The sequence below is a fragment of the Uloborus diversus genome, chromosome 1 (genome assembly GCF_026930045.1).
Source record: "Uloborus diversus isolate 005 chromosome 1, Udiv.v.3.1, whole genome shotgun sequence".
NCBI lineage: Eukaryota > Metazoa > Arthropoda > Arachnida > Araneae > Uloboridae > Uloborus > Uloborus diversus.
The window spans coordinates 195746390-195772097 of NC_072731.1; the positions used below are offsets into that span (position 1 = coordinate 195746390).

The following is a 25708-nucleotide window of genomic DNA, read 5'->3' on the forward strand; positions in this document are numbered from 1 at the left end:
ATTTTTCTAAAGCCCCCTCCCCCTCAGGACCCTTACGTAATTAATGAATTGCCCTCTAACAATAGGAAAACTGAAAACGTTGAAAGTAGACTTTTTTTCGCACCTTTTTTTCTGTAGAAATTAAATAAGCGGTCTTGTACAATAAAGATAATGTACAATAGATGCCAAAAATGCAAAAAAAAGGATAAATGAAAAATTTTGCAGTTATTACCCTTTTCCTGCGCACGACAGTAGCAGACAAACTGGTTTCGTTTTTATTCGATTTATAGCGCCATCTATAGTTACTTTCCGTTCCCAATCGCCATCGTATTGAAGAGGAGAAACTTCAAGTGGATATCTCTAATTCATTTTCTGTATTGCCAAAGCCATTGCTTCTAGTATAATGTAAAGCAAAAAGAAGTGCAAAAAATCTTCCATAGTTTATTTATTTACAAAAGTAGAAAAATACTTTAATATTATTATTTGAGACAATCAAGGGAGCAAACTAAACAAATCAAGCTTTTGTGTGCACTGTTATGTTGATTGAGACATTCCAAACTACTTTCTAAGCTAAAACATGGATGAGAAATCTTTGTTAGAAAATTGCCTTCAAGCTGTAAGTAAACACATAGAACGCTTTAGCTACGCGTTTAATACTTCTAAGGATGCTGTGTTGAAAAGGAATTTGGAATACCTTCGTAAGTTTACAAGCAATATTTTGTTCTTAGTATTTGAATAACCCATTATCCCGCTAGACCAATTTCCTTTGTTTACTGAGTGTTTATAATGTGTCCATCAATCAGTGCCGTATCTAGGGCCTGGCAGTCTGCCCTTGGTGGCAATTTGACTTTTGATGTGGGGAAGAAAAAGAATCAAACGTGTTTTCCAATAAGGAAACCATGCCTTTAAAATATTGGAAAAAAAAAAAAAAGAAGAAAAGAACAAAAGTTGGAAAAAGAAAAGAAATATCTGTGTGATGTTTGGGGGTTTTATGATAATGGGGGGTTTTACTCTGATACAAGGCTTCTTCTTTTTTTTATATTCTACTGTTTCTTGTTCACAATTTTTTTTTTTTTTTTTTGCCCTTTGCCTGAAGCCATAGACTCTTGGAAAGTCTTTTTTTTTCACTATATAAGTTAACAGAGGGAGGGGTGTTGTCTCTATAGGGGGGGAGGGAGGCAAAAGGTTTGTAAATTTGAAATATTTCCGGAAGAAGACCACCAAACCTCCTCCTCCACCCCTGCTCCAACACATCACGCAAAAAATCAATTACCACTATTTTTATGACTTTAGTTCTGCAAATTTTCTAGGGGAGAGTCCCTGAACCCCTCTCTCCAAATTCATCGAAGATCTTCAAAAATTCTGATTTTTTGGAGCTTTAATTTAAAAAAAAATAGCGTTGGAACATTTCTTGAATCCCATTTTTGTACCTAATGTTAACAAAGTTGTCCTACAATAACGTTTTTGAGACTCCAGTTCCAAAAAAAATTGAACCCAATAAAATTTATTCCTGAAGAAAATACGTGTTTTTTGCAAAAGGCATTATATCCACTGCTTTGCACCAAAAAGGAATATATCGTCGCCTCAGAGCAACACTAAGACATTTAATCCCAGAAATAACACTAATATATCCTACTGTCATAGGCGGATTTAGGACTAAGTCCCTGGGGGGGGGGGGGGGCAGGATTTTTTTTTTTTTTTTTTGAGCAACATTTCTATTGCCCCCACTCCCATGTTTTTGTCTGTTTTCTATGATGCATAAGTCCATGCTTTAATTTTTTGTGTGTCGTTTTCATTAATGTGTGTTTTTATGCTGTCCATTTTGAATTGACCTTAAGAGAGGGAGCTGGTATCAAGAGAGTGACGCAAGGCTCCCTTTTAAGTGGGAAATAGAATATCTCCAATTTTAGGGGGCTGGGGGTTCTCCCCCGGAGGAAATTTTGTAAAATGGATATAAAAGTCTGCATTTTGAAGCCTTATGAAGGTTAATTGGATAGACACAGAAATTGATAACTAGATTATACAGTTGAACTGTATTGTTCAAACTTTGTAAGAAACAGCCATTTTAAGTTTGAAAGAAAAAATAAACTATAGATTTCTCATTACAACAACCTTTTTTTAATTATAAGTAGTGCAGAAAACGAAAAGGAATAGAGGTAGTGTATAATTTTTTCCCCTAGGTAAACAGATTCACAATATGCAGTAGAAGTAATTGGAGCCCACTTTGCCTAGGATTTTCAAAGACTTATCTAATTATTTTCAAGGACTCTAGAATAAATAAAATTATTTAATGCACTTCATTTGTACTTTCCAGTCTCTGATATTTTAGTACTTGATTGTAAATTTGTACATTCTTGTTCTAACTTTGTAAGAAATAGCTATTTTAAATTTAAAAGAAAAAATAAACCATAGATTTCTCATGACAACAACTTTTCTTCAGTTGCAAGTCGGGCAGAAAACAAAAAGAAATAGAAGTAGTGTGTATTTTTTTCCGTGATAAACAGATAGACAATATGTAGAAGAAGTAAGATAAAAGCAATCAATACAAAAGAATTTCCAAAATACTGCATTCGGGATTGAATAAATAGCAAAGATATGAAACATGTGAGTCACAAAAATTTATTTCAAATAATATGTTATAAATGTGAGAACCATGATTTTTATATTTTTAATACAGGATGTGGCAAGGAGCTGCATTTGATATACTTTGGCATTCCTCCCCCTCTATCATTTGTTAGAAATTTTAAAATTTAAGGTTTGTAGCCACACGTTTCCAAATGTTCAAGGTTTTCAAGCACTTAAAAATGAAATTGATTTTTTCAAGCAATTTCCATTTTTTAAGGAACGAATCATGAATTTTTTTTGGGAGTTAGGGACCCACTTCAAAGCAGGGGCCCTTAGCAATAGCTTGTTTATCTCACATGTAAATTCAGCCCTGTTTGTAATTCACTCTTACCTACAGATTTTTGCTTGATTTTTTGTAATTTTTACGAAAATTCGTCAATTTTTACGGTTAAAGGATTTTTACGATTTTACCAATCTTTGTTAGGTTTTTATAAACATCTATAAATTTCAGCAAATTTTTTCAAAACTTTTGATGACTCAATTATTTAGATTTCAATAATGACAAGGATTGAGTCACTTAGACTTCTATGATTATGACTTACCTTACTTTTTAAACAGTATTTATAAAGTAAGTCAATTTGTACTCTAAGTAAAAAGATTCATTTAATCAGAACACTCAGATAACTGAAATTTATTCGATTTGCGATAGTATTTATTTTGTCTCTCTTTCTCTCTCTTAAAAAAATAAAAAAAGAGAGAGAGAAGGAAAAATAAAAACTGTGTTTTTTAGAATTTCTCAAAAGGCCAATTAATCTACTAAGAACATAAATATTAAGCACAAATATACTTTAAATGTGGACACAAATCATAACAAGTAGATCGTTCTGTTAGCTCAAATGGGGGGGGGGGGAGTTTTTTCCCCCTTCGCTTTAGGTTCTAATTTGTTAAATTAATCGCCAATTATTATAAGTGTTGCAGCTTAATGTATAGCTCGTTTAGCCTATATTTTCATTCATATACTTTCTCAAATGGTTTTCAGTCTAAAATAGTGAATTTAGACACATTTTCAACACCCCAGTGACAGCTGGAATATTTGTATTTAATGTTCTTTTTTTTTTCCTTTTCTTTTCTCCCATCAGAAAAGGGCACTCACTTTTCTCTTGATTTTCATTGAACTATTCAAAAAAGAAAAAGTCATGATTTTTTTTGTTTTAAGATTTTGGAAGATGTGTTGTTACTATATAAAGTCCTCCCAAAACTGGGGGGCATTGCCCCCCTATAAATCCACCCATGCCCTTCTGAACTATTCAAAAAAGAAAAAGTTATATATTTTTTTATTTTAATTTTGGAAGATGTGTTGTTACCACATAAAGTCCTCCCAAAACTGGGGGGGCATTGTCCCCCTCTGCCCCCCATAAATCCGCCCATGCCTACTGTTGTTCTGAGGCGAGGATATCCGAAATAAAATTGACAATTGAGGTCTGGTAAAATTGAGGAACAGTTCCTAGACTTATGCCAATACAGTGAAACCTCTCTGAGCGGCCACCCCTCCATTTCGCAAAATTTTGGCTGTTGAGAGGGGGTGGCCACTTTAAAGGGTTTTTGTTACAGTTGCAATATAATTCTATCATACACAATATAAGCAAGTCTAATACATAGAATGAATTTTGAGGCTGTTCTAAAAGGGAAATAGTATATTATTTAATTATTGTTTACATTTTTCACAGAAAGGATACAATTTGTGACTTAGGGTTTTAATCTTCTCCAACAATTGTTTTAAAAATCCAATTCAAAATGTTGCTTGTTGCAATTCAAAATAATAAATTAATTGCTTTAACCAATTTATTTGTCATTGCATCTGAGTTTCAGGTGACTTTATTTATTATCCCCAAAATCACTTCAGTTGAAAGTTTAGTCTGCTCATGATTACAAAATGCAAATTGATTGTCAGAGGCCGAATTGGTGCTTAAAAGGCTTAAAAATGTATTTGCTCAAAAGACATTAATTGTACACAGCAAACGGATTAGTTAATTTAAACCAATACCAAACTAATATTAGAATTGATTGAAAAACGCTTATTTTTGCTGACTCGTTAAGCAGGAAATGTTTCTCTCAGTCAGCAGTGTAATTATCAAAGTTCTCCATTACTGTTTCATGCTGGAAAGAATTCGAAATCGTACTCTATTAGTTCTCTCAACGATTTTTCGTGTGCATATTGCTCAGAATTTCAATATAGGTAGTTCAGGATTCATAAAATGATCTCTAACAGTGTTGTTTGCAATCCGAATTACACATACAAACTGACCAAGTAATAAAATAAACATGTGTGACATTTTTACTCCAAAATTATCAGAATACATTAAAGGCCAATAAGAATTCCCTTTGATCTGAAAAGCTGCAGATCAGAAATAGAAAGTGAATAGATTTTCCTGAAAAATGGAATGGACGCATCCACTCGGCAGCCGTTCAGAAAGGTTGGGTGGTCATTGCTTGACGCAAAAAAGTGGCTGTTGAGAGGGATGACCACTTAATACAGGTGGCCACTCGGAGAGTTTTCACTGTAGTTTCTGCATAAAAAGTTTTTTTTTTTCGTTTTGCCAAAAAATATAAAACTGGATATAATCCGATTTGAAAGTCAACTCCTCAACTGCTCTGATTGGTTTGAGCATCGAGTTAACAAACTTCTGGAGTGCATTTATATCCAGAGAATACCATGCATTGGCTATGCAGCTTTTTAGATCTTTTAAATCTAGGAGAATGCTGTCGGATGCGTCTTTCCACCATATCCCACACATTTTCTATAGGGTTAAAACCTGAGCGATGCAGTGGCCAGGGAAAGTGCAGGGTCACCAATGAAGAAGTCATTTTGCTCCTTATTTCCCGTTTGGTTTTAATTCAACCAGGCTTACCAAGGATTTTTATAAAATTAAATTTATTTTTATTATATTTTGCTAGTTTATTTTAACAGGCATGCAAATATGGGAAAATAAAGATGCTTATACCCAACGTAGTTTTATTGATTTAAAAATAGTTATTTTTCTGCCAGTGCTTAAAATGATTATCAAAGCTCAAAAGCAATTTTATATAAGAGGTTTAAATTTTTTATATTGATTTACTATATACAAAATACCGAGCTGCTCTGCAAAATTTCAAAATGCTGCTCAAAAGTACCACAGATGCTCCTCAAACAGTTCACAAGGTTGGCAACCCTGAAAGTGTTGAAAGTCAGTCTGATGCTCAGTAAACCAAATTTCAACACTTCTGGCACGATGTACCAATAGTTGTGTTCATTATATCCCTCGCCATCAGGATTAAAATGCAGCATTGCAGGGTGCACTTGATCTGCCAGTATATCTAGGTATTGCATGCATGCTTATTTACTCTCAAGGACCACCAGGGCTCCACTTCCATGCTCCATAGCATGATAGGTTCTCCCTCCAGACCCAATCTGAAATCTCAAGGTTTCTAACTCATTGCACAGTGAGTGTAGTAGCATAAAAGTATTTTAAAAGCAAAAAATCCTTATGAAACCACAATTTAATTGAAATACTATAGTTTTCATCACATTAGCATCCAATGCAATGAGGATAAGATGAAATATTAAATTCATTTCTCAAGAAAACTATTTAAAGTAATCCAAAAAAAGAAAATGTTTTACAGCACATTGGGCACTATTTTCTTTAGTTTGCAGTTAAATCAACATCCATACTTATTTTATGACGAAAAAATTTTGTGACTGACCCGCCTTTACGATGTGAAATTTTGTGAAGAGGCCGCTTTTATGATACCGAATTTTGTGAAGGGGTCACAAAGTGGACCCAAATTGGGTCTGGATCGATCCCTGTATACTAAAGGCTGTATTTTAGATCTTTAGAAACCTATAAATGACACAAATAGTCTTTTAAGTTCTTTTAAATGGATGTTTAGCAGAATCAATATTACAATCACAGTACATAAACAAAAAACTAATAAATAACAATATTAAAACTTTACTCTATAAGTTAGACACAACTAATATATTGACCACTATTTTTTGTGTAAAAAAAGTTTTTAATTTTTCTGAATATAGAGATTACTTCTATAGCTTTTGCAAGTAACAATAACTTAAATAAATAATAACATAGTGTAAGGTGCAGGAAGTTATTATTTAAAGTCATTAAAAATCACACATCATTACAATAAAATGGTTTTTGTTACGTTAAAACAATAAAATAGGTAATTTTTAAATTTTTACTGTTATCACACATATTACAAGAGATTACGTGTAGAACTGGATTAGTAGTAAGCTTATTGCTTATTAAACATAAACATATAATACAAATTGTTTACACATTTGTAAATAGTATGACATTTAATATTGTGTGTTCATAAATTTGCATTATACAGTGAAATCCCTTTATAAGGAACTTTAAGGGACCATGAATTTTGTTTATTATAACGAAAATTTCATTGTCATACAATTCAAACAATGCAATAAAAATTTAATCGGTGACTGAAAATTTATTTTGGACATTTCAAAGATATTTTATCTCAGAATTAGAAATTTTTTACTCTGGATTAAAAAAAACTGCTAATTTGTACTTACAAAGAAAATCAACATTAATTAATTATTTACTGAAAGCTATATACATTATTCATATATGTTTTTTTCTGTCCACAGAGTTCTGCTTTTCAGATGAGTTGCAGCAAATAATGTCAACAGTTGACAATATTAAGGAAGAATGTTTCCCCTTACTTATTAACAAGTATATGCGTGAATTAAATCTAAGCATGCTTGATCGACTTGATGGGAAAACCATTGCCCAAATGATTGCTGAAGTTGGAGAAGTAAGTTTTCTCTTAATAAAATATTCATGATAGTATTAATATCATAAAGTGGTTAAAATCTGACACTAAGGTAAAGTTCAGAGTAGATTTTAAAATTCTGAACAATATTAAAGTTTTGAAAAACTAATGACTCAGTCTTTTAAGAGATTAGGAAAAAATGGTTGTTCTCGGTTTTTAAGAGTATTGTCATGTTTATAGTTTAATTCAAACATTTTAAATTATTCCAGTATATTCCCGACTGGTGGGTTTTTTTAGTTCTTGAATATCTGATTCAAGCTGCACTGATAATGTTTATAAAGTGTGACACATTAAATTTATGGAACACCAAAATCTGTATTGTTGCGAGTCTAAATATATGTTAACAAATAAAGTTGTGATAATTGTTTTTAGCGTGCATTTTGAAGCTTGTCAGCTACATATGATTTTTAATTATTTTACCTAGCTGAGGACTCTTCTTTGCTTTCTGTAGACTACAATATTTTTAGTTGTTGAAAATTGATAAAGGCACTTTGATTTTTAAGTAAGATTTGCCGCACCATAAATGAAATTTTATTGCCTGTTGCTTTCATTCTTATGGGGAGGGGGGGGGTTAGGTACTTGTTCTTATTCTCATCTGGACTATTAGGTTTGGACTAAAGAATCCACCTCTAGCATACATTTGTAGAGGGTGGAAGGTGGGGATATAGTGTGTCCTAGGCCACACCATGTGAAAGCCTCACCATTATAGCCCAGCAAAAGTTTATCATTAGCTTGGTTAATGATAAATGAGGGCAATAGTAATGAATGGTGAGATTCTTCCCTGTTCTGGGGCATCCCACAAAACCCTGGTTAGGGCTGTCCATACATAACGTCACACTTTTTTCAGCATATTTGAACTCCCTTCCCCTTTTGTCATAAAGCGTCACCCTTCCCCTTGTTACATATGACAACATATGACAGACACTAGATTGCATTCACATATTGTGAAAGAAAAATGCTTCTACAAGTGTTACAGCAAAAATGTGTGATGTCAAATGTCTTACGATCCTTCTCTCCCCTTTATCATGATTTCACGAACCCCCTTGCACATCATTTGTGTTGACATCATTTGCGGTTAACCCCTTAGCCAAGTTTTCCTGGTAGAGTACTACAGTGAAGAAAGTTACCAATTACTCAGTAAATGAACATAAGTCTGCAGATGTTTAAGATTGCTTATAACAAAACATTAGCTAATGCTTAGGAAGAGAATTAGCAATCTGTGATTGCTTCTCGTGGTAATCTATTTTGTTCCTTTGGAAAAGGTTCATAAAAGTAATGATTTACATAAAATTTCTAGCCTTATTTATTCCGAATTGGGAGCTGCGTATATGTACATTCTCTTTCGGTTTATACAAAACAAAACATAAAGCGTTAATATTTTAAATTTTTCTCAAAAATTACTCAATAAATATGTGTTGCCTTGCTTTCTTATTTTGCCTGCCTTGCTTTGTTATTTTGTCGTAAACTGTCACAGAATGTATTGCTCTGTAGCTAATTGAAAATTGACGGTGTTAACTTGTACTCTATATAAGTAGAAAATTATATATAAGTAGTTAAGACTTCCTCTTAATTAGGACCCTCAAAGTCAGTTTTTTTTCTAAGAGAAATGTGTATTTTTCTTCTTATAAAATATCCTATCTTCTGAAAAACTTTTATTTCAGCCAAAAAAAGTTATACAGTAAAACCCCTCCTAACAGACACCCCTGTTATGCAGACAATTTTTATTTCCCTGATTCTAAGGCAAATAACATTATTAAACTCCTGTCCTACGGACACACCTCTATTGCGGACAAAAAAATTGCCTGGTTAGTGTCTATATTAGAGGAGTTTTACTGTATATATTTCGGGAAAAGTAGTTGGTCATTGTTAGAAATAATAGTCTTCAATTTTTGGAGAAAAAAAATGTTCAAATGACATGTTTAATAAATGACTTGTTATTAATATCAGGCTTGGGTAGTTGAAAAGGCTTGGAATCAATGGGTTCGAAGTTTGGGACCCGAGGCTCCAAGACATCCATGCACATAGGGGGGGGGGGGGGGGTTTGCTCATTAAGTTTGTGAGTCCAAAAGTCCTGTGGTTGACTGTAGAGTAGCTAAAGACTTTCTCTCCCTTCTATTATTACATTTAAAACATGGTAGTGGTCAGGGGGACGCTCTCCCTTTTTCCAAAGTAAGCTTTGAAAACGCAGTTTTAAGAGGATCTTTGGTAATGTAAGTGGACAGAAATGTTCATGGACAATATCCTCAGTATTTTCCGAAATATAAATTCCAGAAATGCAATGTTAGATGAACTTCAATGATGTTATCAGGGAGTTGCGGTGCCCTGCGCTAGAGAATTTTTCGAAATAGAAGCTCTAAAATTGAAATTTTAGACTTTTTTGATGATACTAAGTTGAGGGGGTGGTTCATGAATCTCCGGAAAATTTTACAAATTGAGGTCCTAAAAATGAATTTTTAAGTGATTATTAATGATAAATAGGGTGCGTTTCTTGGGAATTTGAGTGAAAGCGCTACCCTTGAATCTTTTCGGAATTGACGTTTCCTAAATATATAATTGTTAGCCATTTCAGAAGAAAATAGTGGAAAGGATGGGGCTGGGGAACTCTCCCACAGAATTCTTTCAAAATCAAAGTTTCAAAAACACTCTTCTAGGCTACCTTTGGTAAAGTAAAATAAAGGGGAAAGTGTCCCTCCCTCCCTTCCCATTCTTTGCCACATTCCTATCTTCCCTTTTAGTTTTTTAATTATGATAAAAATATTGTTCAGACCCCTCCTTGAGTTTTTTGTTTCCAAAACCATTTGAGTGCTTTGAATTTAAACAGTGAAATTTTTATTTTCCAGCCTAATATTTTTATTTGTTTGAAATCTGAGCGTTTGCGGTCTCAGTAAAAATATTTTTAACATTTTAGATTGATGTGATACAAGAGTGGCTCTCTCTTAGGGTACAACCGGAAAAAAATGTATAATTTGCCAAGATTATTTCAAAAAAATATAAGTTTAAAGTTGATTACTTTGTTGATTTTTTTTTTTTTAAGATTAGCAACAATAGAACTAGAGGGAAAAAAGATATGATCTGCAATGCCCCCCACCCTGTCAAAAAAGAAGAATTTTGTATATATGATGCATTTCCTGAGTCTGCTGACTACTTCTACGCTGCAGTTGCGTATCTGGGAGAGCTTAATAGGGATGATTTTCAGCCTTGGATGATCTCTCTTTTTCAGAATGGGGGCGGCATTTGAACTCTCAAAGGAAAAAGAAATATTTTGAATTATTCAAATAAGATATAATATATATTACAAATTGAAAGGAGAGCAAATTCCTCCCAGAAATATTACAAAATTTTCTGGGGGATTGCCCCTCGCCAAAACCATTCAAGATCGTCATAAATTTTGGCTTCAATCTCATAAATGTTCCGAGTGACAGTCCCCAAAACTCTTATCTAACAAAGGCCGGCCAAAATAAGATTTTTCTAGCTTCAATTTTGAACAGTTCCCAGAGAGAGCTTTGAATCTCTCCTCCCTCTAGCATACATCAAATTGTCTAAAACTGCATTTTTTGAACCATAATTTCAAATATTGGGGGGGGGGAGAACCCCCTTAGCCCTCTCTCTCAAAAATAGTCGAAGGTAATCTACCGGGCTGCCACTGCAGACTAATAAAGCGACTATTGTGACTATTTTGAAGAGTTGCAGACTATGATGACTATTTCAGCCTAAAGTAAGCCCAAAACGACTATTTTGTAAAAAAAAAAAAAAAAAAACTGCTACTATTTTGGCCTAAAAGCGACTAAAATGGTAAAAAATACAAGGGATGTAAAAAAATGGAAATGTAAAAAAAATAATAAATACTTCAGCTTTTAGTATCATTGGCCGAACTTTTCAAATTTTGAACTCGCTCTGTTTGCTAAATTACGCAAAAAGCCACCAAATGGGCTAGTTCGGCCTTATTTATTGCCAAGGCTAAGTAAAACAGCCCTTTTTAATTTTTTCTCCTGGAGTCATCAGGCACCTGATTTCTTGCCAATAAGAAGAACAATTATAACCTCAGAATAACAATAATAACTTTGTGAAGAGGAATAGAAGTTTTGGTTTTGGGGGTTGGCAATCACAACCTTATACCTTATACTTCCTGGTTGGGAAGGAAATACATAGTAGTTTAACTGATTCAATGGCAAAGCAAAGTTTAAAGGGGCAAATATGGCACTTTTTAAACATATTTTAGGTTACTCTGGATCAGTATTTTTTGGCAACCCTGCCGTTTTTCTTTGCTTGATGATCTCTGCAGCTACAATATCCAGATGATGTTATTTAACAAACATAGAGTATTCGGCCTCATTATTATTATTTTCATTTTTCTGTAACTGTAAATAAACATTAAGTGCGTAAATGTAAATAAAAGCTAACAATTGTTTTATCTGCAAAAGTGATAGTTAATTTAATAGAGTTAAGCTTTTTTTTTGTGTGTGCTTTAAAGGCCTGATGTACCATATAAAATACTACAGTGTGTTATTAACACTTACATGTGCAATATCTTACTTGCTTCACATTTGTAAATACATTTTAACTTTATTAACTATGAAAGGTTTTGGGGATGACTTGTCAAATTTTTTCTATCTCATGCGGTCTTAATAACCATTACAATATATTGGGCTAATCTTATCTTTATATTATTTAATAAACATAAAACTGTTGAGTCTTTTTTTTTTTTTTTTTTTTCATTTTCATTTTACTATCAGGGCCAAAGGTGAACTCTTCCCCATTTAGGGGCCTCACCTTCACATAAGTTACACCCTTCTGTCGTAAATCCATACTTGTTACATGAATGGGGCTTGGGTCTCCCAAGCAAGACCTGATTACTAAATAGGCCAACCAGCCTAGAATCTCTACATTTTAAGGACCCCTAAATAGCTAAAATTGTTTTACCCAGTGGGGAAAATTGTAAGGTTTGATCACAGGGAACCAGAAAAAAGTGTTTGATCAAAGGCCCCCTATACCTTCACCCGGACCTGTTGGCAAGTGGCATTAATTACAGCAATGGTAATATTTTTTAACAGCACTTCATAAAAATATGAGCAATAATACATTTTACTACATAATTTGACTTGTTTTTACTTTTCTCCGACTGCATGAATAAACAAACTGGCTTACTATCAGTATAAATTAACTAATTTTGTGTTTTTTCCAATGATTGTCCTTTAACTTGTCAAAGTTATGCAGAAAGTGCCAGGGTTGTTTGGTTTAAACCATGGTTTAAATCGTGGTTTAAACTAAGTGTTTTTTTTTAAATCACATGGTTTTTTTGGAAAAATTTATTGTTTTCCCCCTAATGTTTTCACAAATTTAACATATTATTGCAAAGAATAAAATCTAATTGATGCAAAGTAACTAGCAAAGCTTTATAGATAAATTACAGATTTAATTAATTTTGAAACTTGTTAATTGTTAAGGTAATGCAAGTTTACTAAATAGTTTTTATTATTTTACTTTTTTCTTTTTTTAAATCTATACAGCTTTTCTATTAGGTACATAAATATACAAGGCAGACCAACTAAGTTTTTCTAAAATTGCAAGGAAAACAATCCAAGTAGCTCTTTTATAATTTTTAATTATCATTATTTTTCAGTCTTTTGCATTTCAAAATAGTATAAGAAGCATATTTCAACCAAACTTCATGTACTACTTAATTTGCTTGACTACTTAAGCTTTATTAAGATAGATTATGCACCATTGAAGCAATGCATAGTGTAAAAATATCTTAACACTAGAATATTTAAATGACAAGAGAAATAAAATAACTAAAAAAGTCCTAAAACACTTAGAGCAGGCATAAAATTGCGCTTATACGTGCATACTTTTTGTATCTCCAACAGACACATATATTGTATAAAATTATGAAAACAGAAAATATTCATGTAACTCTGTGCTCTCAAATAAAAAAATTTAAACCCAAATTTTCACCTTATTTTTTTTTTATCCCAATATAATAAAAGAAGTCTCATGTATGAATGGTGGAAGAATCAGTAAAGATTAATTTTTATGACATTATTAAAATGTGTCTCATTATTAAAATATATTAAGAGTATTTTCAATTTAAGTTTGTACTAAGACTTTTAATTAAAATGATTTTTTTTTTTCTTTGATAAAAAAAAAATTATTCTAAATGCTTTAAACCAGGAGAAAAAATGTCTACAATGGAAAACATAATGTTTTTTTTTTTAAACCTACTTGTCCTGTTTCTATAATTGTTGTCACTGATACATTAGGTTAATAAATTACATTATTTGTATTTTTTTTTTTTTTAATTTTTAGACAAAATATGCATTGCTCTTTTCATTTTTAAAGTTGTATAATGTACATCAGACTTATATGATTCATTTGTAGATAGTGCAAAATACTTTACCATGTTTAAGAATGGATGATTTTAATTTTACATTTTTATTTGAGGCAGTGTGAAGCAAAGGGGTGTTGGTGGACATTTTCAAGTTTTGAGTAAAGTTTTAAGTAAAACATGTTTAAAAATAACATCTTAGGTAGGCTTACATTGAAATTTTTTTTCTAGATCATGCTGTATTGCAGCAGGTACCAGGGCTACTGGTACAATCTCTTGCCCCCAGACAGAGAAGACGTTCACCTACCATGTGTACTGGTTATCTCCACATTTTTAATTTTGCCACTTACATCCCTTTGCTTCTCACTGCCTCATTTAGAGTAGATTGCTATGATTATGAGGAAATTAATTTGCAAGAATTTATTGTTGATTATTTGTAATTAATAATGCCTGAACTATCATAATAAATTATTTCTTCCATTATTGATACCAAGACCCATTTACGTATTGTATTTTTTATAATAGTTAAAAGATTTTCAAACAGTATTCTCCTATAGAAATCTCGAAGTATGAGGAAATGAAATTACAAGATTTTACGCTAATTATTTAATTAATTATGAAGAAATTTGGTACAAATATGAATATTAAACATTCCTTAACAATTAGTTTATAAAATCTTCATGATTTCTCTAAAATAAAATTTATTTTTCTTACAAAAAATAATAAAATCCAAATAAACACAGTCTAAACCATAAAAACCTGGTTTAAACAAAAAAAAAAAACTTATTTTGTTTTTTTTTCAAATAAACTGGTTTTTACACCAACCCTGGAAAGTGCTAAATTTTTTAGATTATCTGATTTTAAGATAATTTTCATGCTTTTTTGATAATTTAAAACGTAAACTGCAAAAAAAAATAATTTTTGCTTGTTTTTTTTTTTCTTTACAGGGACTTGACACAATTTCATTCAGTACACGCAGACCTTTTTACCAAGATCCCGGATTTGCTGACATTTTCCCACACCTGAAAAATATTAGAATTTTAAATATGGAGCACACATGCAATGATGAAGCTTTAAAAAATATTGCAGACCATTGTCCAAATTTGGTTGAACTGAATATTGCCTACAGTATTGTTACAAATGAAGGATTGCAAAGATATTTATGTCAAAAAGATGAAGTGACGCAAGTTCCTAAGTTGAATCTTCAAAAGTTAAATCTTGATGGGACGGGTGTCAACGACAACCAAACTGCATTAATTCTTAAGACTTTTCCTGAGCTAAAAGTATTAAACGCACCTAGCATGCCTTGTATTTTGCACAAAATGCATCAGAATAATTTTTCTAATTTGAGGAAATTCAAGTTAACGCATTTGGATACATTATTTTGTCCACATTTATCTTCTTCACCTCAAATTTTAAGGCTGTATGCTTTAGCATGCCCTGCTGTGAGAAGTTTAAAAACTGTTGTTACTAATTGTGTCCAATTAGATACATTGACAACTTTAACAGAATTGAAAGATGTGAAGTTGGATTGTGATGAGCTTTATTCAAAACCACTAATAAATGGTTTTTTGTACTGCGCAGGTTCTAGATTAACAGTCCTAAAGCTTGATAGCTTTACTCTTTCTGTTGAAACATTGATGGAATGCTGCCCTCTTTTGGAAGAGCTGCATTTGAAAAACACAGTTTTGCTAGCCCTTAAAACTGAAATTGTGCTCAGAGAATTCAAATTTTTGAAGAAATTTTACTTGGAAAGTGCCAATTTCAGACGTGTGGGAAAACCAATCTGTGCTATTCTTTCATCTGTTCATAAATTAGAGGAAATAGACTTTTTCAGTTGCATATTTTTCAGTGATGAAATTCAGGATGCAGTTACCAAGTGCTGTGTTCGTTGTCCTCTCAAAAGTGTGTACTTTTCTGATTCCGATTTTAGCTTCTCCTTGTTGCAATCTATATTGCTCAACTCTTGCACATTGAAACTTCTTCGTGTTGAAAACCCTATCTGGTATACAGGTAGGCACACATACCAAGACAATATAGAGCATTTGTCTGAAATTGCGTCTGATGCAATAAATAAACCAATATTTGAAATCGAAGACGAAGATAATGACTTAGATGCTGGTCATGATCTTGATATTTTTTCTAACGTGTATAGAGAATTTAACTGGGGCATCAACTGATAATTAGAAGATGATAATGATGGCAGTGATTTAAATTAACAGTGACTTAAAAACTGATAATTGGGGGATGATAATGATCACACAGACTTAAATTGGTCTTGTGGAGGTATTGTATTTTATTGTTAACTTTTCTACATTATGCAAATGTACATAGAAGTGCTGATAGTTTTCATGCTTGAACTTGTTAACAAAATAAAGATTTTTTTTCGTAAAAAGTACTTTTTGTTTCTACTTGCTGTCAAATCCTAGTTTAATGAGGAGACCAGTTTAGACGGGTCAAAAAATCCACTTTTTTTATGTCATAAAAAGTTAGTAGAGCTTTTCAAGAATATGTTGCCATTCGAATGTTGAAATTCTGATTGGTTCTGATGTTATGAGCACTTAAGTGACTGTGGAGATTCGAGCAATTTTTTTCAAACACGTTTTTCTCGAAACAACTTTTTTCAACTGGATGGCATTCTAACTCAAAGAGTTATTGACCAATCATTCGGAAAAATTGTGCGAATATTCTTTAATCAATTATAATCTATGTGAACCAAACTCTGAGATGATATTGATAATAATATTTTTTAAAAAATGATAATGCATGGAATTTGAAAAAAAAAAAAAAAAGGTAGAAAAATATGACACTGTAATCAAACACTTCAAAAACAAGAAAATTTCAACTTGTTTTGATCTCAATTAGGTTCATATTCTTAGAAAATATGTTAAGAAAAAAGAAAAGTTCCAATGATTTCAGATGAAAATGGTGGGTTTGGTAATGCCCACCAGCAACAAGTTCTAGCGGCGACCACTCATGAACAGCAGTTTCTAACTCCACTATTTCTGGTGGAAATGACTTTAAAAAAATTACTAAGTGTATTTCAAAAGATGAATAAAATATCCGCCAAGTTTGTACAAATTCAAATTATTCCTTCCCTGTTTAAAAAAAATTACGGAAAACACTAAAATTTCAGCCTCCTAAGTTTGTCTTCCTCTTAATGCCACTTTTGACTCGAGCATTGTTTATCGCTATGGAAAGCTTACAGTTGTGTCCGATTTCAATGACATTCAGAGAGATAACATTGCATTAATTTTTCCTAATTTATGTGGTAATTATGAGAAAATTAATACCGAGTTTCACTGGAAAATCAATTTTCTTCATAGTTCAACTATCAGTTAATGTTATAGTAGTGGATACTCTTGCATGGATGTTTAAAGTTAGAGTTTTTTTTTTTTTTTTTTGGTGCAATGAGAGTCAGATTTTAACATGTGACAGGAAGTGATGTCATAAATTATATCACTAGTTTCTAGCTTACATTCTTAGTTTATCTTCTTTAATGCTTTATTTTTTTCTTGTGATTCAATTTAGATTTCCCTTTCCAAAATCTTCTAACTTGAAATAATTCCTTTCCAAATGTCAAACCATCACCATCTTTCTTACAAAAATTTCAACTTTGTTTAGAATCGAGGAATTGAACCTTCAGTTTACACATTTTGAGTTTGAAGGCAATTTGTAGAAATCTACCTTGGACTCTTACAGAGCATCCATTGTTTAATATTATGACAACACTTGCCAAGACGCTCAAAAAGCGTGACATCTCCATACTGGACTGTTCAAAATTAAAGATTTACCTTTTAGAAATTGTTTCACTGAAAGCAAGATAAGTTTTATAAAATATCAAGTCCTGTAACTCAGTAGTTCCTAAGTAAATTAAATATTTCTTGCTATTTTGTTTCCAAAAATGTTGCCCTTTTTATCTTTCCTTTTCAATATTCTCAACACCATGAGAGAAACTTTTAAAAGGGTAATTTTGCTCTTTCTTCACATTGCTTTTCTTCAAAATGCTTCTGGTGTAGTTCTCGCTGATTCTTCTATAAAATGTCCTCCTGAATCCAAATATGTCCACCGTTTTCCCTCTGCACGTCGCACTTTTGGAAATTCTGCCCCCAGTTTTTTTCAGTTTTTGACAGTTTCTTAGCCATTATTTTTATTTAATGGGAAAAGGAGCATTATATTAGTCATTAGACGTGGACAATGTTGTTCTTTTTAATGATCCGTTCATCAGAGGACCGTTTATTCTTTTGATCCGTTCATTCAACTTGTTCGTTTGAACGACTTCGTTTGTTTAAAAAGTTGCAGGTAATCTGTCTTCACAACATACTCACATACAGTCGTAATGTTTCATTAGATCAATAATCTTCTTTGAAGAAAAAATAACTAAAATCATCTAAAAGTAAGAAAATATGCCTATGAAAAATGAATTTTAAAAAAAAGTTTTTTTAGGTTTAGATGCATAAAGCAATTATAGTTCATTTTGTAAGTATTTCTCAGTTGCCAAATGGTAAGATATGTTTTTCATTCCAAAAATCGCAGGTTTCATTTCAGCATCTCACAAAATTAAGTTGTTAAATTTTACTGTATTAAAAAAAATAAATAAATAAATAATTTGTTTTTAACGTCAGAAGATTTGCAAAATTGAATTTACTTGAAAATACTTCCCTAATTCTAAATAGAAATATATCTCCAAGCATAGTATGGTCACAGATGAAGGTAAAACAAACAAAAATAATAATAAAAACAATAATTTTGAATACGTACTTTTGGTTGCATTTCAGAAAATGTAAATCATAAAATAAATGAAAGAGACAACTAATATATATATATATATATATATATATATATATATATATATATATATATATATATATATATATATATATATATATATATATATATATATATATATATATATGTGGTGCCGACTCTGGTACATCCTGGTACACTTGCATAGCCATTCTTACCTTTTAGCTTTCTTGTATGTAAAACTCGCCAAGAGATGATGACGTAGAGTCCGGTGACAGAACGAACAGCACCAAGGGCGGTAAAACTTTTTGATTAGTGAATCACTTCGATGAGACGTAAGACGTGGTATAAAGACGAGCAGCAAGACGGCTGCACTCCTGCATTGAAATCACTTTTGTAAATATTAATTATGTGTAGTTTAGTTATCATTAAATGTTTAGTATCTAGCTGTCATCAATGAGTGGTTTTATAAGTGAATACAAGCATTTTCATAGTTATTGCAAGTAGCTCGGCTGTCCCACAAAAAATTCAGAAGCGAGATATCGATATGAGGGAACGCCTACACGAAAATTATTTTGGACTTTTATATGTTTGAAAGTGTGATTAACCGGAAAACTAATTGATACTGTTTCCGAAAAAAAAAAAAAAAAAAAGAACTTAGTGAAATGTGACTGTGCCTTGTGAACTATCTGAAATTCTCTGTTGGATTATTTGATTTCAAGCATCCGGAAAAGGGGTGAGTGAATTGTGAATTTATTTTCTTCAAATATGCAATTGAAAGAGATTAAAAACATTGAATTTGCGCTCAGAAACTTTAAGCGAGAAAAAATAGTGCTTCTCCACCGTTTTATATTTTCTGATAACGGGGACAGTTCCAATCGAAAGCGCTTAAGAAATTTTACGGGATTTGAATAAAACCCAGAATCAGATGAATTCAAAAATAAATTAAAAGACATTGAGAAAAAATTTTCTCTTAACGAAATAATAACTATTGCAAATTTTTTGAACATTCCCTTGGAAGGAAATAAATCTGAGTTAGCAAAAATCATTCTCTCCTTTCTGACAGATATTACTGCGCTGGTAAAGCTTGCCGAACCTTCCGAGTCAGAAGATGACTCATTCTCGGATCATCTGCAGTCCGGTGAGAACGAGGAAGTTATTAGTGACGATTTAGCCGTTGGAATTGAAAACAAAGTAGCACCGCCGCCTGTAATTAATTATTCTGATTCAGGCAATGTTTTGGCTACGAGCTATCTTTTACATTATTCTGATATTGAACACTCCCTGCCGAAATTTAATGCAGAACCGCATGAGAACATTTCTTCTTGGGTAGAAACTTTTGAAAGTGTTTCTAAGTTATTTAACCTTACTGAAGTTCAAAAATTTATTTTTGCTAAACGTTGTTTTGGAGGAAATGCCGCAGTATTTATCAAAACCGAACAAAATATTAATTCATATGAAAAATTAAAGAAAGCGCTAATCAGCGAATATTCCACACAAGTTAATTCGGCTTCGCTTCATAGTTTAATGAGCGAGCGTAAAATGCGACATTCTGAGACTACGCAAGAGAATATTTTTTAAAGATGAAACAATTGGCTCTTTCTGGACGTATTGATGACATATCTCTTATCAGTTATGTAATAAAGGGAATTCAAGATAAACCGGAAAGTAAAACAATTCCTTATGGTGCGCGTGATATAAATGATTTTAAAGAAAAGCTCAAAGTATACGAAGTAATGAAAAATGATTTAGCTAGAAATGAGAAACCTTTCGACAGAACCAAGCTGAAAATGTCAAATGATGATCGCAGGGGTGCAAGTGACTAAGTGTGGTTTGGGAGCAGGAAAAATTCCATTTGGGAGCAACAGTATCGTGTTTGGGAGCAGGCTCGAATAATACACATAATACCTCTCATAAACACACATTTATGGTAATTTAAATATTTTCATTTTAACTAAGCATTAACATTCTAAATTTCAATAGTTATAGTTTTAAAATACTAAAAGATGTTATTGCAATAGGTGAACAGCAAAATGCTTCGCAGTTCGATACTTCAATTTTAGGAAAAATAATATTGAAATTGCAACATTTGTTCAAACTCGGAACAAAATTATTAGGGTTGAATAAAATTAAAAAGACTAGTTAACACACAAAAAAAGGATTTTAATTGATTAGCAATATTCCACACACATGTTTTTCAGACATTCAAATTATAACCATAATAAAATGAAACATTTCTAGAAAAAGAGCTCAGATTGCAAAGTTATTACAAAAATGGAAACAGAATATAAAACAAAAGTACTACTTTTTGAGTTTTTTAGGCAGATTCATTGCAAGTTGCTTTCGAACATTTTCCAACTCTGCTAAATTTGCAGTAATTCCAGATTTAGCTTCGGTTAAAAGAATTTGTCCACCTTCTATTATAGCCATATCTTTTTTTTCTATCCCATCCTGAATATTTTTTTCTGCACTGGCCAACAGTTCTTGTGAAGCTTTTAATTTCTGTTTTATTTTATTCTCAGCTTCTTGCAGTTCTGTGACCGAGTTCTCAGTTTCACGACAGCGTTTCTCACCTTCATTTTCTTTCTGAACTCTTGTTGTGTAGTTTTTGTAAGCTGCACGTGCGGCTTTGATAATGTCCCTATTAACTTTAAATTTTTCTATTCCGCCTATCCTAGTGATATGAGAATTAATTTGCCTCAAACCATTTACACTATAGCAATTTAAAGTTCCTCTATTGTCAAGAAGCTTTTTGTTCGTGCTAAAGCCTCTTTCAATATCTGCACTACCATGAGGCACACATAAAAAAGCTTGGAAAAGCTTAGTTACAAAAGGGTATTTTTTATTACCCAAATTGTCTTTTTTATCAAAAAACTTTTTCCAATATACATCAATTGGTATGTAATTATTGCTATTGCTTGACTCTGTAAGAATCTGGATACTTGACTCTTCTTCAGGTTCAGCTTGAATACGTATCCACTCATCTTTTAACAAAGAAACCTCTTCAGGCTTTACAATTGAAGTATTTGAAGCCAAGTATTTTATAGACAGAATGGATGTCTCCTCCATTTTCATTACTGGATGTAAAACTTGCAAATGGTATAATAACCTGTTGTCAAGTGGCAGGGTTTTAAGCAATTTCTTCCTGCACGCTAGATAAAAAGATCTGGCACCCAGATAAAATGATTTCTTTTCTGCATCAGATAATGTTGCCATTGCCTTTTGGGTGTCCAAACCGATGTCGATCGCTGAAGCAGTCTTCCAATATTCAGCTTTGCTGACATCTAATACCTTCAAGTCGGTTCCTGGCAAATTCTGGAAGAACAAATTAGTCAGAAAGCGCCCTAATAAAGTCTTCACTAAAGATACCATCTCATCATACAGAATATGGATAAGAGGGGCTTCTGTCTGGAAAAGACCCACAAACCTATTGAGAATGTCTGAAACATTTCTCAAAAAGAGGGCTTTTGGTAAAAGCGATTTGTCATGTAAAGCTTGTTTAATTCGCTTACAGCGAGCTCCATCTCTACTCTTTGAGCTTAGACCTTTTCGAAAGAAAGTATTGATCAACTCAAACATATCAATGAAGCGGATCAGTGATGTCTCTAAAGTAAGCCAACGACTACTAACATGTCGAACAAGAACTCTGTCGGCCACACTTAACTGCTCTTGCAGCTCTTTCAGATCGGCACTTTTGGCAGACGAATGTTTAAAAAAATAATACAAGTCAACAATTAATAGTTCTACATCACCCCCGAAAACAGTTAAAGCTTTTGAAAAGCTGTTGTGGACCTTGTGAAGATTACAAGTCGAAACATCCAATATTTGAGGAATTTGGGCCTTCACTTTTGCGACCAAACTTTTCATCACATTCGGGCCATCACTAAAAAAACATAGCAGCTTTTCATTTGGTAATTGATCAAAAACTTCCCTTACGCACTGAAACATAACATCGGCAGTTCCGTGGCCTATATGGAAACTTTGCAAGTGCTGCGCAATTACTCGTTCACTTATATTGCTGTAAAAACGAACAAAAACATCCATCTGCTGCAAGCGTTTCTCTGGTAAAGGTGTTTCATCTACTATAATGGAATAGTACGATCCAGAGCTTCTAATCTCATTTAAAAGTTGGTCTTTAAAATAAGGACCGAGACCATCTGAAATTAAATAAGAAGCTTTGGTTCTGGAGCAAGTAAAGTCCTTAGCTATCTTAGAATCCGTAAACATTTGAGGAAACAGCATTGTGGCTGTGTCAGAAAAGGTATATGGTATGCCTTTATCAGCCAAGGAAACAACAAACTGTATTTCAGCAGCTGAAACTTTTTCACCGTGACTCATTTCACACTCTATTCCTCTTGAATTAGTGTAGTTGATTCTTGTTTGCGTTGTTTTTTTCAGTACACCATCCTTGTCACGGTGCTTTTCGCACTCAGTAACATGCCGAGCGGTTTTTGAGTGTCGTTTGACTGCTGCAGATCCATGATGTTTGCAGGAAATTGCGACATTGCAAAATGTACAAATGGCCTCATCAGGTTTATAACCACTCACACACCAAATTGATATTAAATCTCCATTCATGTCACATTCTTTTAATACATCTGGATTGAATTTACTGCTTCGTCCACCATCTGAAAAAAAATTCATTTATGAGTTTTGATGCGGAAACACTATTTAAAAAAAAAAGTTTAATTGCGGAGTGAAAAAAAAAAGCCACTGATAGCAAACTTTCATGCAACTATTGATGCATGCACTATTGAAGCAACCCCTAAAATTAGAAAAAATCACTTTAAGTACGGCAGTTCTAAATAATGATACATTAAGCGATTCCGAAGCTATAAAATTGTTCACTCAGAATACAAAACAATTGTTTGCCCGCCATTATGAAACAATGAATTTTTATGTTTTAAACATAGGGTTTATTATTAATCATAAAAGATTCTGGAAAAAACACCAAGCGGAAAATTAGAAAATTGTTAAGCACGGGAATTCTTTGTTTGACTATTTATCATTAACAATTATTCATTAAAAAACATAAGGGGTCTGTCCAGGATTTTTCACAGGGTCCGTTTTTTCGAAAATCAAATAATTTTTTGAAAAATAATCAAAAAATTAGAATTCAATTATCTTTGCAAAAAAAAAAAAAAAATGTAGAAGCAAACTTTCAAAATTTCAAGAAAGCGCAAACTGCATCATTGAAATTTTTAGTCGAGTTTGTTCCTCTTTTCTGCTGAAGATATCATTTTTGAGGGTTTTCCTAGGTATTTATAACTTAACTGATAATAATTTTTTTTTGAGCAATCAAGATTGCTTATTGTTTTCATTTGACGGTCCTTGGCGTTGTGGTTACTTTTTTCAGCTTGGACTGGCAGCACCACCGCCCACCGGCCTCCAGACCTGAGCACTGTCCCGCTTTAGCCGTTTTTCCTGGTCGGTGGCGTTCATGTCCTACAAACACACACACACACACACACACACGCATCGTTACGCACATACACACTCCCACACACACGCCATTACACACATACACACACACGCGCCTAAGTGCATACACACAGATTTACGCACACATCGCATCGCTTAAAAAAGAGTGGTTATGCTTCCAATTTCAAAAGAGATTTAAACAATAAAAATAAGATACACTATGAACAAAATAATGAGAAGACACGATATAACACAAACAACGAAAATTATAAAGAAAAAATTTGTTACAATTGCGGTTTGAAAAACCGCATTTCGAAAAATTGTGTACACAAGGATTAGGGACTTAAATGTTTTCACTGCGAAAATTTTGGGCACAAAGCTTCTAATTGCCCTAATAAGAAACCAGACGTTGCTCATTTAAATGTTCCAAAGAAGAAAAATTTAAATAAAGAAGTAAAAATTGGTAACTCAGTGGTAAAAAATGCTATTGTCGATTCAGGGTCACAAGCCACATTAATCCGGGAATCAATTTTCAAGAAATTGAATTCTCCTGGTAAGCGATTTCAATTACTTCCTTTAAATGCTGTTTTGTCAGGATTCGGTAAATGTCAAGTAAAACCAGTTGGAGTTTTTGAGAGTGATATTCAAACTGACAATTTTAAATGTAAAGCAGATGTAGTTGTGGTGAATAACGAAATAATGACTTACGATGTAATTATCGGACTAAATGTTTTGATGCAAGGAATAACAATAATTGATGATAATGGTGTTACGATTCAAGCTAAACCCAAAGATGCAGAACATTATGATGTTTTATCTGTCTTGCCAATTAATGTATGTGTTGAAGAAGTTGAATTGAATATTTCCCCTGATATTCCTCATGATTTAAGATCTAAAGTAAAGACGTTGATTTCAAACTATGTGCCTCAAAAAATTAAAACCACTAATGTTGAGTTAAAAATTTTGGTAAAAAATGACGTACCTATATCTCATCATCCCCGTAGGTTGGCATTCTCAGAAAAAATGATCATCGAAGCTCAGGTTGCCGAATGGTTAAAAGAAGGTGTAGTGGAACCCAGTTCCTCTGATTATTGCGGTCCAGTAGTTATTGTAAAAAAGAAAGATGGGACACCGCGCGTATGCATTGATTATAGAAAACTAAATAAGGTTATAGTAAAAGATCGATTTCCCCTTCCACTAATTGAAGATATTTTGGAGAGACTGTAGGGCTCCAATATTTTTAGTACTATTGACCTCAAAAACGCTTTTTTTCATGTAAATGTAAGTGAAGAGAGCAGAAGATATACGTCACTTGTAACGCATGAAGGACAATACCAATTTCGCCAAGTCCCTTTCGGGTTATGTAACTCTCCGGCGATCTGTACAAGATATATCAACACTATTTTTCGAGAATTAATTAATAAAGGTATTGTTTTGCCTTATATGGATGATATAATCATTTTGTCTTCCTCTCCCGAAGAAGGTATTGAACGCCTTGAACTGGTCTTAAAAACTGCAAGCGAATACGGACTTGAAGTCAATTTTAAGAAGTCCCATTTTTTGAAAAAACGTATTGATTTTTTAGGACATGTAATCGAGGGTGGAAATATTTTCCCATCTACTTTAAAAACTAAAGCAGTTCTTAATTTTCCAGAACCGACTAATTTGAAAAAGGTTCACAGCTTTTTAGGTTTAACAGGATATTTTAGGAAGTTTATCCCGAAATATTCCATAATAGCTAGGCCGTTAAGTGATCTCTTGAAAAAAGATCGAAAATTTCATTTTGGAGTCTAAGAAAAACATGCTTTCAACCAATTAAAAATGTTG

General features: G+C 32.7%; 2 protein-coding genes across 2 annotated transcripts; one reads left to right on the top strand and one right to left on the bottom strand.

Annotated features, from left to right (window-relative positions):
- The first annotated feature begins 395 nt into the window (after positions 1-395).
- On the top strand, positions 396-16059 carry LOC129224104 (uncharacterized). The gene is made up of 3 exons (XM_054858513.1): positions 396-677; positions 7205-7371; positions 14662-16059. Exons 1-3 carry the CDS (start codon positions 557-559, stop codon positions 15892-15894), a joined length of 1521 nt encoding a protein of 506 aa, XP_054714488.1. The 5' UTR covers positions 396-556; the 3' UTR covers positions 15895-16059.
- Positions 16060-20761: 4702 nt separating this feature from the next.
- LOC129218100 (uncharacterized) lies at positions 20762-23104 on the bottom strand. Its single transcript, XM_054852299.1, has one exon. The coding sequence runs from the start codon at positions 23102-23104 to the stop codon at positions 20762-20764; it is 2343 nt and encodes a 780-aa protein (XP_054708274.1).
- Positions 23105-25708: the final 2604 nt, after the last annotated feature.

Coding starts and splice junctions, on each gene's coding strand:
- LOC129224104 (XM_054858513.1), top strand. CDS start 557: ATGGATGAGAAATCTTTGTTAGAAAATTGCCTTCAAGCTGTAAGTAAA. Junction 678..7,204: donor AAGGAATTTGGAATACCTTC/GTAAGTTTACAA, acceptor TTCTGTCCACAG/AGTTCTGCTTTTCAGATGAG. Junction 7,372..14,661: donor TGATTGCTGAAGTTGGAGAA/GTAAGTTTTCTC, acceptor TTTTCTTTACAG/GGACTTGACACAATTTCATT.
- LOC129218100 (XM_054852299.1), bottom strand. CDS start 23,104: ATGAATTTTTTTTCAGATGGTGGACGAAGCAGTAAATTCAATCCAGAT.